Here is a 19,509-nt window from a genome sequence, read left to right as displayed (position 1 = left end):
TTTAAACTTGGACTGCAGCTTATTTCACTTGTTTTTGATTTCGTGAAATGTCTGATTATTTGATTTAAGATCGCATAATAGACATGTCAAGGTGAGAACCTCCCACTATTTTCCCTAATGAAGTTCTTCCCAATAATATTGGGTGCATTTCTCTATGAAATGACAGACAGACTGTTTTTGTAGACTATTGAATTCATTCTGCTGTCTGGTTTAATCTCATGATCAGATCTTTTATTTTTCCTTCACCTTTCCATCACTATGATTGAGGTTAATCTTTGTTCCCTAATTCCAATCCGGCCTTCTAATTCCCACTGCTGATGAATGGATTACATGTTGTGGCCTCTATATTTCTGCTCTCAAAGTTTTATTTGAAGAGTGGATTTTTATACCTTCACCTCTACCCTTTATAGGTTGTTGATCACTGACTTGTGTTTTGGGTTTTATTTTGTTTTTCTTGTACTTGTTTACTCCCATGGACAGTTTTGTGGCTTTCATGTTGGTTTATTCTTTTTAGCAATAAATGCAATCCTCACAAGTGTTAATTCCTGTCTGTCACATGTTCCAATTCTTTTAAAAACAAACTTAGTGCCACTTTCTAAGTTTAATTAATCTAGATATTCTTCTACAGTAAATATTAGGTAATAATCTCACACCTCGTATATTCATCTTCTGATCTCAAACCCAGATGTTTTTGGTATACAGCAAAAGCAAAAAAGTTTTGGTATACAGCAAAAGCTGACCTCACTGTTCCACTTTGTCTGGAGGGATTCTAGCATTTTTATGCTAATTTGTATGGTGGATATTTATAATTAATTGGCATAACTGTACTGTAACATAGATTTGTGTTGTGAACACTGTCCACACACCCATTAAACATGACTATGCCTCATTCGATCAAAATGTGACCCCATCCCCATCTCACCCTGAAATCCAAAGGTTTTGGCTGTTAACACATTGTAGATTAATCTTTCAAACATATCAATTAACCTACAGTATAAGAAACATTTTTTTAATTCACCTTTAAGAAACAATAACCACATCCATTCTATATTATCAGACTTGTGAGCAAAGTGTCAGTCACATGATTATGTTACAGAGATGTAGAGATCATGAAGAAAACAATGCAGTGTAGCCCAGATAATTCAATCATAGCATGGCTGTAGATAATTTAAAGTTTATTCCTGTCTAGTCAGTGCAGATAACATCCAGAAGGTACAAAGTCCCATGAGATGTTCTCAGTGTATCAAAAATCCATATATATCAGACACAATTTGAAACTGTAAAAATGCTTATACCACTCAATGATTTTACCTTTTTCAGATTTAACTCCACTAAATTGTGTGCTTTCAAACACAAACTGTACATTGTGTTGTGTCTTCTTGCCCAAGAGATAAACCAAGCTCTAGGCACTTGCAAACACAGAGCGTTTAATGTAAATTTTATTCTAAATCACATTAAATATGTCTGTATTTACAAAATTATGTATTTATATTCTACTCTTAATTTTTGACTATTGCTGTCATTTCATAAACTGTTTTGAGAAGTTAGAAGTTATGCCTCTCTGCTTTGACAGAGAAGGATTTGCTGTTAGCTCCTAAAAACAACCAAGCAAAAGCTTCTTTTTTCACTTAAGATTTTACAGGAACGTTTAATGACATTAAAGATAAACCTAATTTAAAAGTTGTGGAGACAGCAAACAAATTCCAGAATGCAGTGTAGATATATAAATCATGTTACAGCAGTCACCTCAGCTCAGTTAACAATGTTTTTTTAATGAATTTTCAAGCATAAAGGTTTTGAATGAAGATGGCAGTATTGCAAAAAAGTTGAACATTTAGAACTACTGTATGTTCCTTTGAGTATAAAGATGAGGAGTTGGAAAAGTTGGACAGGCTATAGAATAAAGTGCTACTTTATCTTTACGTAGAGATAAAAGCAGCTCATGCCTGCTGGACCCTGTCAGTACCAATGTGTCAAAGAAGTAGATTTGAAATAAACTTAAAATTTTATTATAAAATAAGATCACAATTGAATGCAATAAACATATTATAAAAGCAATTCAAAATCTTCACTTTCTGTTTCTCTCTTCTCCTTCTCACTCTTTCACACACACACACACACACACACACACACACACACACACACACACACACACACACACACACACACACACACACACACACACACAAATAACAAAAATAAAACACTAGCCACATTTGACTTTAAATTTATTTATGTGTTTCTTAAATGACTGATTTTAACTCAAGCTTTATTTCCTTTTTACAATCCATTTTACATAACAAAAAGTCGAATAGCCTAGTGAGGTTAACAACAAATTAAACATATAATGTATTAGAAGCTGTAAAATGCATTTGAGGAAAGGGAGAGTTATTAGAAGTTCTCACTAATACATATACACATACATGATACATACAACATGAAAATGATTCCATATTTTAATGCAGGTTTAATGGAGGAAAGCAGGTGGCTGTTCTATATCTATTCAGAAATGCATAAATAGCATCTGACTTTCAATCAAGTATGTAAGTGACCCTACAATTCCTAGATGCACCTTACAGAAGACTTGGTGGGAGAATCATCTCGTGTGATTGTGATGTTCAATGGACTTTGGCTTTGCTGTTTCACAACAATGTGAATTCCCTTGTTCTCTTGAAGTCCTTGTTCCAGATTAGAAATATTTTATGCAGGTTAACATTTTATGCAATCACTAATGTAATGAATTCATGCCTTGCTAGTTTCCACACCATTACCTCATATAGCCTAGGATACAAAGACTGTGATAATAAAAAGCCATATGAATCCTACCAGGTCAGTCAAAAATGCATGCATAAATATAATTAAATACAAATTACATTTCTTTTTCCAACAAAGGTCCAGTAAACTATTGCACGGCATGTCATAACTAGCATTAGGTACATACATAGACATAGTCCAGTTTTGCTTCAGTGTTTTTTTCTCTTAACATCTTGACAGGTTATAGACATGTTGTTGCACTAAATGTACACAAACATAGAAAAAGAAATTCATCTTTCGCAGTCAGCAGAGAGCTAGGTGACATAAGCATTTTGGCTTTGATGTCGTCAGAAGGCCAAACGAGAGTTTCCTTGTTGCAGGCAGGAGATGGCAAAAGTATTGTTCAAAACGTACGGAGCGAGAGATGGATGAAGGATGGTAAAGGAGTCGAAGGATGGAGGTTTTAAGGAAGAGTAATGGAAATACAAGCTTGAAATTGTGTGATATATTGTGAGCATAAGGTGAAACACTTACCTCTTACCAAAGAAGTAAATAAAAAATAAAATGAAAATTAAGTAATGGGGAAAATGATTAGGATGATTTTGTTGAATTAACACAATTGACATAATGTATTCTTGCATGTGTGTGTGTGTGTGTGTGTGTGTGTGTGTGTGTGTGTGTGTGTGTGTGTGTGTGTGTGTGTGTGTGTGAACGAACAAACTAACAGTATCAACTTCATTCTTAGGGTTTCAGTCACTGTAGTCAGAGCAACACACACACATACAAGCACACACTCCTTCCATAGTCATAGGTGTAACAACTGTGAACTATATGGTTTAAAAAATGTCCTGCTAGTTGGACATTATTCTTAACAAAATGTCAGAGAAAGAGCGAACCACCCCCAAAAAGATGACAGCCAACAGTTTGGTTTAAAAGGTGGATAGTTTGAAGTAATCTTCTGTTTTACTTTATGAATTTTATATGAAACATAGCTGACCTTTAGGATAAACTCTCAAACTGTGCTATGTTGCCCTCCAGGGGCTTCTAATGGCCTCAAGCCTACATGTTGAGGAACAGTACTCTAAAGTACAAAGTGTTCTAAATAATCATGACAGTCTTACATGTGTAAGTCTTTGATAACAGTACTTTTTTTTAAGTTCGGAATGATTCGGAATTCTACAGTTGGATCATGTGCATTTTGTGTGTGGGGTTTTGCCTACTGTATGTTCTTTTGTTTAGCCCTTAAGCAATGAATATAAAAAATGTAGGCATGGCTACTTTGAAGGACCAGCCTGTGGTGAAACAAGAAGAAATGCCACAGCACCATTGGATCATGTTAATATGACATTATGCAATGAAAGAGAGAAATCAGAAATAAGAAGAAAATGAAGTAAAGGCATGACAGAGGACAAGAATTCGCATAAAAAGAGAGAGGGAGGGGAAAAGAGAAAAAAGAAGGAACAGTTAAAGCAGATATTCCAGGCAGTAAATAAAGGACCGAAAACATATTATCTTTCAACAAAGTGCTGGTGCTACAAATCTCATGTCATTTAGTGGAAAACTGCTGCTTCTCTATCACAAAACCAAATATTCTTACTATAAATCAGTCAGTCCAAGTAGGAAGCACTGGACAATCCAGCAAATTAAACTGGAGCTACAATCCTAATACTAAAAAAGCTTCCTAGCAGCAGAACACACTTGGAACAAATAGTAAATTATTATAAATAAATCATTAAAATATCCATCTTCCATTTTGGTTTCTATGATAATATTATTGTTCTATAATTATTGTTCTTGAGGGTGTGACTTGCTAAAATAAAAACCATTCTCAAAGCCAAACATAGAAATAGTAATAAACCTTTTTAGTTATAATCAAAATTATGCAATTTACTGGGAAGCCTCTATGTATGGTTACATTATGCAGTTAATCCCGTGCCAAATTGGCCAAATACTTAATATGTTGTTTTTACGAAAGCTCTGACTTTAGCATATTATCAGTGGAAAACATATAAAAGAGGGGGGAAATATTTTTTAAGATCAGCAGAAAAGAATCTGTCCAAGAAAAAGACTAAAGGATTTGTTGTGTATGTGTGCAAACACAATGTGAAGTAAGATGGTCATCACAACACATCCTCAGAGAGATTGTCACTCTGCCACCCCAAACCTCTGTGTGTGTGTGTGTGTGTGTGTGTGTGTGTGTGTGTGTGTGTGTGTGTGTGTGTGTGTGTGTGTGTGTGTGTGTGTGTGTGTGTGTGTGTGTGTGTGTGTGTGTGTGTGTGTGTGTGTGTGTGTGTGTGTGTGTGTGTGTGTGTGATTTTAAAATTGTGACTGAATTTAACTCCTGCCTTAAATATTTAAAGCAGCAATCTGTAATGTTAATGGGTTTTTAATTTATGCCAAATGGGGTTTTATTTGGTGAGTCATAAAAATCAGTGGCACAGGGTATGTTCAATGGCACCTATGTGTCGTAAGCTATGCTGTGAAACAACACAGATCTGAGCTTAAAACTGAATGTGGCATTGCTCCTCCCAATTCCTCCTCTTTAAGGCCTTCTCTCCTCTACACGCTGCTTACATCCTTCACTCACTCAGCCAAGAGTAATTTTGTGTGAGAGCTTGGACAAGGCGGAGAGAAGAGCAGCAGGGCTATGTTTGGGCTTCTCTTCTCCTCCTCCTGTCGGCTCTTGTTTAATGAGCTCGAGCTCAATGGTCATAAGAACCCTATCCTTCCTGTCTTGCCTGCCTTCTCCAGGTACTTGTTCCTGGAGCTCTAGCTCTCTGCCCGCGAAGCCCTATTTCTTTTCTCTGCGCATCTCTTGCTTCTTCTTCTCGGATACTGGTGCCTTCAGCTTGGCAGGATCCACCACGACAGAAGCCTGGGGAGAGAGAGGGAGTGTGGGGAGGGGAGGATAGAGTCACTATGGCAGGAGTGAGGAAGAAAGAGAGCAAGAAAAGAAGAGAGCCATAGCAAGAAAGAACAGAAAAGAAAGTTGTTATATGATGCAAGGTATGAAGATTAACAGAAGTGGAGGAGGAGAACAGGATAGCGGCAGTGAGAAGAGGATAAAAAAGAGATGGAAAAGGGGGAAACCGAGAACGAGTCATTAGAAGGAGAGGTAAACAGGGGGAACCTTTGGTTTCTGGAAGGGAGGACAAAACAGGAAGCCGTCAGTCAGTCCGACAGAGAGTGACAGCATGACATCACAGCACCTACACACACACCTGAGCCTGACCTTTATTAATTAATATCAAGGCTCACTTTATGTAATAGAATTGATATGACATCGATAGCATTTAACATTGATTTTACATTTCACTGTAATGTATAATAACAAAAATTATTATGGCCCTTATTAAATGAATTACTTTCATAATGTGTTCATAGCTGAAATTTTTGACTAATGCAAAATTCTAAAGCTTTCAAGCGTTCTCTTTGTTGTTATGTAGCTGATTGATAGGTGAAAATGTTTTGTATTTATCAACCTGTATAGTGATTTTATTATTCTAAAGTCTCTCCCATTTAAATATTAATTAACAAAAGTATAAGTATATATGGTCTACAGAATAGAAATGTGTCAGGTTATACTACTCGGTTACCTGACTATGCAGTTGAACTTATAGAAAGGACAGCTATTGGATTTCAGCAGAAGAGAGAGAAAGAGCGAGAGAGAGAGAGAGAGAGAGAGAGAGAGAGAGAGAGAGAGAGAGAGAGAGAGAGAGAGAGAGAGAGAGAGAGAGAGAGAGAGAGAGAGAGAGAGAGAGAGAGAGAGGCGAACAAGAAAGAAACAAAGAGTGAAGCTGCACAATGCAACAGACAAATATATCAGGTGAATTATGCAGACAGACAGACAGACAGACAGACAGACAGACAGACAGACAGACAGACAGACAGACAGACAGACAGACAGACAGACAGATAGATAGATAGATAGATAGATAGATAGATAGATAGATAGATAGATAGATAGATATAAATGACCTGAACCTGTCTTTCAGTCTATTTACTTTCTCTACTCTACAACTACATTTTATGAGAGGTAGCAAGTTGACTATGTATGATTCCTTTGTTTTCAAACTAAATCATAATAGACCATCATATGCATCTTAAAGTGTACCTGCAGAGAGAAGAATTACAAGAGTGCAAAAAGAGAAGAGTGGGATGAAAGTGAAAATGTCACCCTAAGGGGAATAAAGGAATGAATCTGAGATGAAGAAATGAAGAAGCAGAAAAAAGAATGATAGTCAGGAGGTTTGTGTATGAATATGATGACATGTTGGACTCCGATTGAATGCCAGCTTAAGAGAGTATAAGTAATTGGAAATTTGTAATAACTGGAAAAGTGTCCTTGACAAGATCTCATATGTTTAGCTTATATGTTAGGTCTAACATATTGATATGTATAAATATAATATCTCTATTTATATTTTGCATAAGCATTTTCAGTGTTAAACCTACTTGTAGTATTCGTGCGATTACCTAAGACTGTTGAATAATCTATCTGTTTGTACTTACAGTAATGCAACTTCTTCATCAGAGAAAAGAATATTTGTTTATCCATTACAAATTTAGACAGATAATATAAAACAAAACCACAATAACTTTTTTGCTAAATTTGATCTGCTACTGAAAAGTTGGATTATATACACAATTACAGCTTAAATACAGCTTCTTTACTTAAATACTAAATATTGAAATTCTTGTCAATAACGAGAAACATTACAAATGACAAGCATTTAAAATGTTTTTAAGGTAACAGTCTAAAACTCAAAAAAGGAACTAGTTTAAATGTATAAAGATATGTTTTAGGCATGGTGTTTACAGTAGTTTGTAGCTGGCATACATAGAGGAGAACAAACACAGAGATAGATTGAACCTTGCCTGCTGTCTCAGCCTTGGGTAGCAGGTAGAGAGCTAATTTGATATAGGTGGCAATAATCATGTGCCTACTTTCTGCTGTTTCTAACTTGCCTGTAGTATTTGTGAAAATCTCTATATATAGATACATGCTATTTAATCAATTTATTTCCGTGTATGCTTATGACATTCGACATAGGAATGGCAAAAAAATTACAATCAAAAATAGATTTAAGTCTAGCAAAGAGCTGACATTTTGTGTTATTGAACATAATTGATCAAAACTGACAGTACCTAATAAAAATTTTTTAACAACTTCTCTAACTTATATGTTTTCAGACATCTCCTGACCTGTATAATTTTCTTATTTGTAGTGTGTACTTAGGCTTTCAGTAAAGTGCGAACTTTCTAATCACAGGTAGAGCAAGTGAGGAGAAGACCAGAAGAGGAGTTCTTTAGAGGAGCCAAAGCAACCAGGGTTATTGGTATAAGAAATTGTGTGTGTGTGTGTGTGTGTGTGTGTGTGTGTGTGTGTGTGTGTGTGTGTGTGTGTGTGTGTGTGTGTGTGTGTGTGTGTGTGTAGCAGCAGGTGAACACTTGCCTGTTTTTGCTGGGCTCCCTCTTTCCCTTTGCCTTTCTTGCCATGTTTGCTGAGAAGAAATCATAAACATAGTGTGAGGATTGAACCACATATTAGGCTCATTTTAACTACACTAGAATATAAGGCTGGGGTTCAGGCATTGGCAAAGATCTGTGTGTATTTGTCATAAGCAGAGCAAGGATGGGTTTTAGCCTCTTTGAAGCTATCTGTCTGAATGTGTGTGCTTTTTTTTGAAAGCTGTGAGGACTTGGTTAATGTTTTAATGATGGCGTCTGTGTGTTTATGTGTTTCAAAGCCAGGCAGAGGTTCAGGAAAGGCTTGAGGCAGCATGTACTCCCAGACTGACCTCACACTCAAGCTGAAGACACGGCGAGCTACCAGGAAGCGCATGAGATAGTAGATAGCCACCACCAGGATCAGCAAACCCAAAACAACTCCAATAATCGAACCTGTGATCACGCCGGCCTGAATGGGGACTGAACAGAATAACAGGAGTGTGAGAATGTGAGATTTTTGTGAGGAAGAAATAGAGGAGAAGATAGGGACACATTTTAATGTCAAATGTTTGGATAAATGAAATGCCAAGAGTTACAGGAAAGACAATCATAGAGATTTCATACTTTTCTCAAATACCAGAAGTCGTACGCTGGAGGGTCGACCCACTATGTCTGGAGGGTTCTTGGCATCACAAGTGAAGGTTCCATTGTCACCATAGTCAAGATTTCGGATCAGGATAGAGCCATCACGACGGGCTGGGTTGCCCACAAACTCCAGGCGGTCCCGGAATGGCCCTTTATTGTCCACATATGGAACTCCATTTGTGTAGTGGAAAATCTGACAAATCACAAAACCAGACATAATCAAGACATCAATAACAATTAATATCAACATTGTAAATGATCAGGGAGAGCAAAAGGGAAATTTACAGAACTTCACAAAAAGACCTGCTGTACACAAATGCTAGAAATGCTGGAAATGCTAGAGGTTATTGGGAAATTGACAGCATTCTGGCTGAAATCATTCTATTGCATAAGAAACCCTGAAATGTAGTTAAACTGTCCCCAAACAGTCAGCTGATGTTAGAAGCCTTTTGTGGCATTATTATACAGCATTAGTGTCATCAACAAGCACAAAATGAAAAGATATCAAGATAACAACTATAGTTTATAATAAAACATTTTCTTATAATATATATATTTAACTTCTGAATAATTTTAATCTCCATTCAAAATAGAGGAAATGTACTTAAGTATAACGATGTCGTAATTAATATAGAAATGGTCTCTAATGTGCTTCTGTGTAATTAAAGTACATATAATAATTTTTTTGTTTTACAAAGCACTTGAATAAATAACTCATGGAGAACGTAAGACGAGCATGTGTTATGTGTATACATACGGCGATGCCTTCTTTTGCCCCATCTGGCCTGTAGTTCCAGGAGAATGTGACATCATCAGAAGTCCATCGCCATGAGAAGAAAGAGCAGGAAAGACGGATATCTGAGCCTACCAATGCGTGCCTCTCCCAGCTAGTGTACACTACTATAGCCTCTGACTGTGGAGCTAACACACACATACACACACACACCTATTTAACACAAACTTTTTGAGTTGTTCTTTATGAATCACACAGAATCAAATAACTATACTTGAAATAAAACAGTCACATAAATGGCTAAAGTTGTTTGAGAAATGAATCGCATGTGCACAGGTGTGTTTAAATCTAAATTGGTTCTCTATTATGTCCTCAGTTGTGTATTCCAATATATAAAAAGTAATACTTCTATGATTTCTATATATGTAACACTCCTGAGTATTAGGGCTTACTTCAACCTTCATGTTTAGTGGCTACCTTCATGTGAGTGTGTGTAAATAGCTCTCCTATGCTGAAAAATTAAACCCTTCTGTTTCATTTTTACTCACTGTGCCTCCTACCTTTTGCTGTTTTGTAGTAAATTTGTGGAACTTAAGGCCCTTAAATTAAGCTGGACCTAAATTAAACATTAAAATGAAATTCATAGAGTAGAAGTCACATAGAGTTGAGTAACTTTTTTTTGCTCTTACAGACTCAAATTTCTCAAACAAAATATAATTTTTAATTGCTTCTGTCATGGAACAACAACAAAGTAATACATATTTTAAAAAATAATAATTACCTAAGGACACAAATTAAACAACAGATCTCACGTGCCAAATATTTATAGCATTCATTCAGAAAATCACGTAGCTATTCTTCATCCCAAGTATATATATAGCTTTGTGGCAGAAATTTACATGAGTTGGATTACCATGCACATAACTCCACAATTTGTGTTTCAACTCTCAACATTATTATCTGCACAACTAGCCCCTACCTCCCTTTTCCAAAAGCTCATACTGTAACTAACCAGAAATGATTTCTTAAATAATGTTAGTGTTGGCCAACTAAATGTATCTTGCCAATGGCATTTCTCTGGTCAAAATCTGAGCACTAAGAAAAAACTAAAAAATAAAACATCATAAAAACTGAACCTGATGAGATATGGTCTGTATGTCCCAGCAATATTGGTGTATCTAAGAGTGACTAGAAAATGTACACATTATGTAAAACCATAGTAATACTTCTCCACCTGAGTACATCACATGCTACAGAGGATCTGTTTCCACTGAGTAGACAAGACTGATAAGACTGAAATATGTGCCAATACATGCCTACAACCTGACATAAATAAAGGGTGGACCTGATAAAAGGACCACTTTACTCAATTTTTAATGAATCTGCTTAAAATATTAAGCAAGTAAAGTAATGCCTCATGCAAAGTAACATAAATAGTTTGTTTTTTGTATTATAATAACAATAATGCAAGCTATCTCAAAATAGCATAAAATTCAATTTGTAAATACAGACAATAATGTAATTGTCATTATAATGTAAATGTAAGTTAAATTAAAGGAAACTTAATAAAGGAGTTAATACTGGTCTTATTTACAACCATAAAAATTAAATATGTAAATATAATTCATATTTTAAGTGTTTGATTAAATATGTCAAAATTATAATAAATAATAAATATAACATAAATCAATGAATATAACGTTAATAATGTACTAATATAAATAAATAATAATGTCAACAAATTTTATTTAGTAATAAATTATGTTAATATCATCCTAATAGGAAATGTGTAAGTGAAATGCATACATACAAATATTGTGATATTGGGTACTGAAATATTAAGCATTCCACCAAGAAAACTGTGCTATGTATTTATATAAAAACTATAACATTTACATAAATATTATTTTATTGTTTTTTAATCACTGCAGAATCATTACATTGGTAGTGACATTGCAAAAACAGGTCATTAAGGATTGAAGTTTTGTTTACCTGCACTGAGCAACACCACAGATGTGAGCACCAATAGAGTTAGCATGCTTTCCGTCTGATGTTTCTGCTCAACAGCTTGTCGAAGACCAGAAAGCAGAGGATCACAGATAAAGAAAGGGATAGGGATGGAGGGAGTGAGGTTGAGTGGCACCCAGGCAAGTCTGTGCAGACTCAGAGTATATATACCCAACCACACCCCAAAGTTAGGTCCAACCCTAAGACTGCCTTCTTTTTTTCAGTTCTGCTCTTCCCCTATGTACTGTATCACTTTCTCTTTCTCCACCCCTAAGCCAGGCCCTGTCTGAATAATGCTTTATCTCTCTAATCCTTTATTCTCCATTCCTATCCCCCCTGTTCAGCTCTCCATTTCAACAACTTGATTGACAACAAAACTCATTGCTCATTTCATTTTCCATTATTAATAAAAGCATTATGTCCATTTGATAGAGCAAGTCTGCTTTAAAACTGAAACTTTAACAGGCTAGTTTAAAGATCTAATGACTGAGAGAACACCAGATCTGTATGTGTATGTAAGAGAGCGAGAGAAAGAGTGAGAGAGAGATTATGGTGAAATTGACATCATCACCATTATATCTCTTCTCTTGATGTCATGGCCATCAGGCCACTATTCATCTTTAATTCATGGCACTTCATGCTACAGACGCTATAACACACCAAAGCATTTTTAAATAATGCAGTCAGAGAGAATTCACAAATGAAGATGAAGGATTTTAATGGTTATTAATGGCATATGGTATATTATATAGTAAAATATATATTTTGTTTACAGCATTATTGCATTGTTGAATGTGGTGATGAATAGCAGAAAAAAAAAGATTAATTCTAAGTTAAGGTGTGACAGAATCCCAGAAAAACAGTGACAGAAAGGGTGGTGGTGGTGGTGCCCTTTCACCAGGACACAAACAAATAATTGACAAAGCCTTCTCTTTCATCCCTCCATTTCTTCTCTCTCTCTCTAGATTCCTCTCCTCTGCTGATGTATGCGAGTCAAAACAATGCAAGGAGTTAGAGAGAGAGAGTCCTACTGCCCATTCTGTCCTCCAGACAAAGCTTTGCATTCTTTCCTCCTCTCCCTCACTATTTCACTCCTCCTCTCCATTAATATGGACAAAACAAAAGGACAGAGAGAGCAGCTACAAATAGATGGGTTGAGATAAGGACACAAAGAATGGACACACTGAATTTATGAAAAGTATACAAGCAAAGCTGAGACATAGACAATAAGACTAGAATAGATCTTTATTGTCATTGATTTAAGAACAACAAAAGACGGCTCACAATAATCGGCAATGTAAATAGAATGTAAATAAAAAGAGTAAAAATATGAACAAAACAAACACAAAAGAAACATAATAGTATTGTAATGCAAATAAACAGCATAGTGTATGTGTGTTGATTGTAGGGGCTGTGTATTGCACTTCTACTTTAAGAGGTAGGGGTTTATTGCACATTAATGTTTGGGGGAAGGCCAGGAGGTGGGAGGAGGGTTTATGTATTTGACTAGCTGTGGGAAGAAGTGTCCTATGTTAGAGTAGACTAGGCCTTAGTCATGCATGCTTCTTATTATTAATATTAATAATTACAACTATAAATTATATATATATATATATATATATATATATATATATATATATATATATATATATATATATATATATATATATATATATATAGGCAGACAACACTGTCTTATACATACCAGTCTCTGCGTTAAGACTGCAGGGGCCCTGTTTGGCCTTGTCCCAATGAATGTGTACCCACTTTCCGCACAACTGTTAAAACTCCTTATTCATATCTGATCAAATTTTACTTGACAAAAAGAAAAAAAAAGATTAAAATAAACAATGGAAATTATTTCTTATACAACATCAGTTAAAATATAAATGAATAGCAATAATTCAGATAACACAAAATAAATAATACAAACGATATTAAAACAAGACAAAATGCAAATACTCAAAAACACTAAATGGTCCTTGAAAGCCTAGCAGTGCCTAAACCATCAATTTTAAAAGTGGATTTTAAAAGCTTTAATCACTACAGTGTCTAAAACAGCATCAGCGGGGGCACAACCTGTAAATATGAAGCATATGCATTCTAAATTATGGGGTAAATGAATCGTACCCCACTAATAAATAATTACAAAGCTTTCTCTCTCTTTCTCTAACACACACACACACACACACACACACACACACACACACACACACACACACACACACACACACACACACAGACTTTTTTCATAGATGACTTTTCATTGAAACACACTGCAAGCTGCAAGGAACAAACCCAAAATATGACTCAGGCAGTGTGTATGCACACATAAAAATAAATAAATAGATAGATAGATAGACAGATAGATAGATAGATAGATAGATAGATAGATAGATAGATAGATAGATAGATAGATAGATAGATAGATAGATAGATAGATAGATAGATAGATAGATAGATATCAAACATAAAAATCAACACATACAAGTACATAAAATCGCATACTTGACTTTGAATACTTATATACACATCCAACAACACACTGTATAACAATACTATCATGCATACATACATACATACATACATACATACATACATACATACATACATACATACAGTAAATATAAAAAAAGCAGATATTAAATGCTAAATAAACATTTTAGGATGTGAGTATTAATTGTATGTAGGCATACACTGATAATGTGTGAATGCATTTGTGTGTATATTTCAATTAATGCTTTGTAGTTTAAATTGCAATACAAAAAAAATTGTGTGTACAGTACATAGTATTTTCTATATATGTTTTAAAATTAGCATTTACAGATTTTATAAAGACACAGTACACACTCACACCATCACACCATACACACAACAGCAACATATTCTTCCATGAGTTATTAGTGTATTTGAGAATGGCTGGCATCATCAAACTGCAAAAAGTCAAATGCCTGTAGTGTGTGTATAGCAGTGACATTTAACAGGGTCATTGCAGGACAAAGGGGTGATCTGTCTTTCTCTCTCCTCATCCCTCTCATGGCAGGGATGTCACAGGGAGCACGGAATGAAGGATGGAGAGAGGGAGTGAGACGAAGGGATGGGGAGAATAGGCAAAAGAGGAGAAAAGCTATTGTTCTTGTTTCAAAGACAACTTATTGTTTTCAGAAATCCCTGCAGTGGTGTAGGAGTGATAGGAGCGAGGGGAAGAAAAGAGAGACACAGAGATAGGCAGAGAATCAGGAAATCATTTTTCTTTCTTTCATTTTTGCCTTTTATTTCCTCACACAATATTTGAGTAAGAAAAATGGTGTAGAAGGAGTATTTTCTCTCCTGAATGTTTGAAAACTATATCAATATTCTGTAGAAATTTAATGTCAGACAAAAGTACACACATAATTGAGTATAAATTATAGAAACATAAATTTGGTTAACTGTCCTCTAAGCAGAGGTACTCAAACATTTAAAGTCAGAAGCCTGTTTAAATGTTATAAAAAATATATATAATAATGTTCACACCCCTCTGTACATATCTGATTTTATGAACATAATCCAACAGTGCAATAATGAGTGTGTACAATAATATTTATATTATTGCTAAATGCTAAATAAACATTTTAGGATGTAAGTATTAATTGTATGTAGGCATAAACTGATAATGTGTGAATGCATTTGTGTGTATATTCTTCAAATGGGTACAAAACATACTACTCACAAAACATATTTTATATTTTTATTAATATGTAATATAATAATTAATATTTTATGCATAATAATGGTGGCATATGATTTTCATCACTGTAACAAAATTACAGACTCTGTGGCTATGATATGCAAATGATGCACTCCCACAGTTCTGTCCACTGGACCATGAACTGGTTCTCTATTATAATATCATAAAAGGGTAAAAAAAAAATTCAAGATATTGAATACAAATCTGAGAGTCGTGAGTGTACAGCTTGTATAACAGTGTAAATTTGCTGTCCTATCAAAATAACTCAACACATAGCCTTCGATGTCTAAACTGCTGGCCACAAAAGTGAGTACACCCCTAAATGAAAATGTCCAAATTGGGCCCAATGAGTCATTTTCTCTCCCCAGTGTCATGTGACTCATTAGTGTTACAAGGTCTCAGGTGTGAATGGGGAGCAGGTGTGTCAAATTTGGTGTTATCGCTCTCACACTCTTATACTGGTCACTGGAAGTTCAACATGGCACCTCATGACTAAGAGCTCTCTGAGGAACTGAAAAAAAGAATTGTTGCTCTACATAAAGATGGCGTAGGCAATAAGAAGATTGCCAAGACCCTAAAACTGAGCTGCAGTATGGTGGCCAAGACCTTACAGAGGTTTAACAGGACAGGTTCCACTCAGAACAGGTCTCGCCATGGTGCATGTGGTCAGCATCATATCCTGAGGTTGAGTTTGGGAAATAGACATATGAATGTTGCCAGCATTGCTGCAGAGGTTGAAGGGGTGGGGGGTCAGTCTGCGGGTGCTCAGACTATACGCCACACACTGCTTCAAATTGGTCTGCATGGCTGTCATCTCAGAAGGAAGCCTTTTCTAAAGATGATGCACAAGAAAGCCTGCAAACAGTTTGCTGAAGACATGCAGACTAAGGTCATGAATTACTGGAACCAATGTCCTGTAGTCTGATGAGACCAAGATAAACTTAATTAGTTCAGATGGTGTCAAGCGTGTTTGGCGGCAACTGTGAGATACTGAAGCCGAGCATGATCCCTTTGGAGATTGGGTCAAAGTGCAGTATTCCAACATGATAACGATCCCAAACACACCTCCAAGACGACCACTGCCTTGCTAAAGAAGCTGAGTGTAAAGGTGATGGATTGGCTAAGCATGTCTCCAGAACTAAAACCTGTTGTGTATCTGCAGGGCATCCTCAAACGGAATGTGGAGGAGCGCAAGGTATCTAACATCCACCAGGTCTGTGATGTCGTCATGGAGTGGAGGAGGACTCCAGTGGCAACCTGTGATGCTCTGGTGAACTCCATGCCCAAGAGGGTTAAGCCAGTGCTGGAAAATATTGGTGGTCTGGCACAAAATATTGACACTTTGGGCCCAATTTGGGTTGAGTTGAGTTATTTTGAGGGTACAGCAGATTTACACTGTTATACACTCACTACTACATTGTAGCAAAGTGTCCTTTCTTCAATGTTGTCACATGAAAAGATATAATAAAATATTTACAGAAATGTGAGGGGTGTACTCATTTCTGTGAGATACTGTAAATGTATATACAAGAAAAAAATTCAACCAATACAGACGATGAACTATACCCCTATAATTACTGGCACACTTGCATAAAATCTCAAAGAAAAAAAAAACATTTTCAGAAAATTTACTGCTTTACCTTTACACTAACCCAATATTGGTTCATGTATAGACTATATCAAATACATACTGTACATACATACATACATACATACATACATACATACATACATACATACATACACAGCCATACAAAATAACCTCCTAGTTTGTATTTTTCTGATCAGAAATAGAGCTTGCAACATCATCCAGCATGACCAGTTTGGTGGTCAGTGATGTTCTGGAGAAGAATATCTTTGGAGGGGCCACAGACCTACCTTCACATGCTTGCCAGTGGTACCCTTAATGCTGTTAGGTGCCATTATAAAATCGTCCTGGTGCATGATAATGCCTCATATGACCAGAGTGTGTAGGCATTTTCTGGATGACAATGGCACTGATGCCTTTGACTTGTCCTTACATTCCTGGTACCTGAATATAATTGAGAACCCCTGTGGCACAGACTGTCAGGAGCTCACTGATGCCTAGATCCAGGTCTGAAAGGAGAACTCCCAGGACACCATTTGCCATCTCATCAGAAGCATGCCCAGACATTGTCAAAAGTGTATTCATGTATTCAAGAGGTTTAATTCCATGAAACTTAACCAGATCTATGACTTTCCCTAAGAAAAAAAAAATAAGCAAAAGCTTTACTAAGCAAATAATGTTTCAACCTAGACTTAAAAACTGAGACTGAGAGCCCAAAAGAATTTTACTTAGAGCCAATGCATTATGGATAAGATAGGGGTCATGCTGTCATATTTTATCATAACAAAAGCATGAACAAATTTTCTTACATCCTGTACATTTACAGCATTTGGCAGTGTGTAGTGTAGTGTAGTGCAATGTAGTGATACATTTCTTGGGAATATTTCTTAGAAGGCTATACATGTTATCTATATACAGGTGCATCTCAATAAATTAGAATGTTGTTGAAAAGTTAATTTATTTCAGTAATTCTACTCAGTGAAACTTGTGTTTCATATAAATTCAGTACACACAGACTGAAGAAGTTTAAGTCTTTGGTTCTTTTAATGGTGATGATTTTGACTCACATTTAACAAAAAACCCACCAATTCACTATCTCAAAAAAAAATTTGAATACTTGTTTTACCAATAAAAAAACATTTTTAGTATGCTCATTTTTAGTAATTTTTAATGTATATGTACTCAATATTTGGTTGGGGCTGCTTTTGCTTTAATTACTGCCTCAATTCAGATGGCATGTATGTGATCAGTCTGTGGCAATGCTGAGGTGGTATAGAAGCCAAGGTTTCTTTGGCATTTTATGGTCTCTTGTTTCTCATTTTCCTCTTGACAATACCCCCAATAGATTCTCAATGGGGTTCAGGTCTGATGATTTTGCTGGCCAGTCAAGCACTTCAATGCCATGGTCACTTTTGGTGCTTTTGGGAGTGTGGGCAGGTGCCAGATCCTGCTGGAAAATAAAATCAGCATCTTTAAAAAGCTGATCATCAGAAGCAAGCATGAAGGGCTCTAAAATTTCTTGGTAAATGGTTGCAGTGACTTTGGTTTTCAAAAAACACAATGGACAAACATCAGCTGATGGCATTGCATCCCAAATCATCTTTACACTGGACAAGCAACTTGGGCTATTTTAACTGTAGCCAAATTCCATGACACGTCTGTGTGCGGTGGCTCTTGATGCTTTGAACCCAGCCTCAGTCCTTTCCTTGTAAAGTTCACCCAAATTCCTGAATCAATTTTGCTTGACAAGCCTCTCAAGGTTTGCGGTTCTCACAGTTGCTTGTGCATCTTTTTCTTACACTCTTACACTTTATAACATGCTTGGATACAGAACTCTGTGAATAGCCAGCTTCTTTTTTTGAATGTTTGTGGCTTACCCTCCTTGTGAGGGGTGTCAATGATAGTCTTCTGGACAACTGTCAGGTCAGCAGTCTTACCAATTTTTATGGCTCAGTAAACATTTGCAGTTGTTTTGAGTTGATTAGAGAATATTTAATATTCCAAATTAAGATTATTTATTAAACTATGTACAGTGGCTGCAGTACATGTACATCTGACATAGCATAGTGAAGTGTATATTTTATGACTAAGCCACATTTACTGTAAATTAGGTTAAATTTAAGACTGGATTTGTGTGATCATGTTTTCTAGATTTAATACAAATTCAGAATATGGACCTGGGGGTCAGATAAGACATATGTCAAGGTATTCTTTAAAACATTTCAAGATTTGCACTTGTAATTTTTATTTCATTATTTTATTAATGAATTAACAGAAAATAGTGATCACCTTTCATCAGAAGCTAAAACTGTTAATGATTGAATCTCTTACATCTAAAACACATTAATTAACCAATTATTTGCTGTTTTGCGAATGTTTTTGAGGCTTCTCAGTGGTTTACATCTCATGGTAAACCACTGTATTTACATTTCTCATGATTCGCAGATACACCTTCATATGTTTTTGTTCTGGGTGTCCTTGATGCCTCGCTTCACTGGCAAATATCATACTTACCTGCTTATCTGTAAGTGAAATAATACTTCTGTCCACTGCAGCAGAGAAGCCAATTGTCCAATTACTTTATGTTCCTTTAAAAAGGGT

At 35.8% G+C, this 19,509-nt stretch overlaps 1 protein-coding gene across 3 annotated transcripts; it reads right to left on the bottom strand.

The window, feature by feature from the left end:
• Window positions 1-3,394: 3,394 nt before the first annotated feature.
• On the bottom strand, window positions 3,395-11,749 carry mpz (myelin protein zero). Of its 3 annotated transcripts, XM_027176816.2 has the most exons (8): window positions 11,576-11,749; window positions 9,608-9,771; window positions 8,830-9,043; window positions 8,556-8,685; window positions 8,210-8,258; window positions 5,885-5,893; window positions 5,493-5,629; window positions 3,395-4,046 (listed from the first exon to the last, which is right to left on the bottom strand). In XM_027176816.2, exons 1-7 carry the CDS (start codon window positions 11,619-11,621, stop codon window positions 5,546-5,548), a joined length of 696 nt encoding a protein of 231 aa, XP_027032617.1. In that variant the 5' UTR covers window positions 11,622-11,749; the 3' UTR covers window positions 3,395-4,046; window positions 5,493-5,545. The 3 variants fall into 3 exon arrangements, with proteins under 3 accessions (XP_027032617.1, XP_047662151.1, XP_027032619.1); XM_047806195.1 differs by lacking the exon at window positions 5,885-5,893; XM_027176818.2 differs by lacking the exons at window positions 5,493-5,629; window positions 5,885-5,893.
• Window positions 11,750-19,509: the final 7,760 nt, after the last annotated feature.

The sequence above is a fragment of the Tachysurus fulvidraco genome, chromosome 22 (genome assembly GCF_022655615.1).
Source record: "Tachysurus fulvidraco isolate hzauxx_2018 chromosome 22, HZAU_PFXX_2.0, whole genome shotgun sequence".
NCBI classification, from domain to species: domain Eukaryota; kingdom Metazoa; phylum Chordata; class Actinopteri; order Siluriformes; family Bagridae; genus Tachysurus; species Tachysurus fulvidraco.
This window is presented reverse-complemented; position numbering and strand designations above follow the sequence as displayed.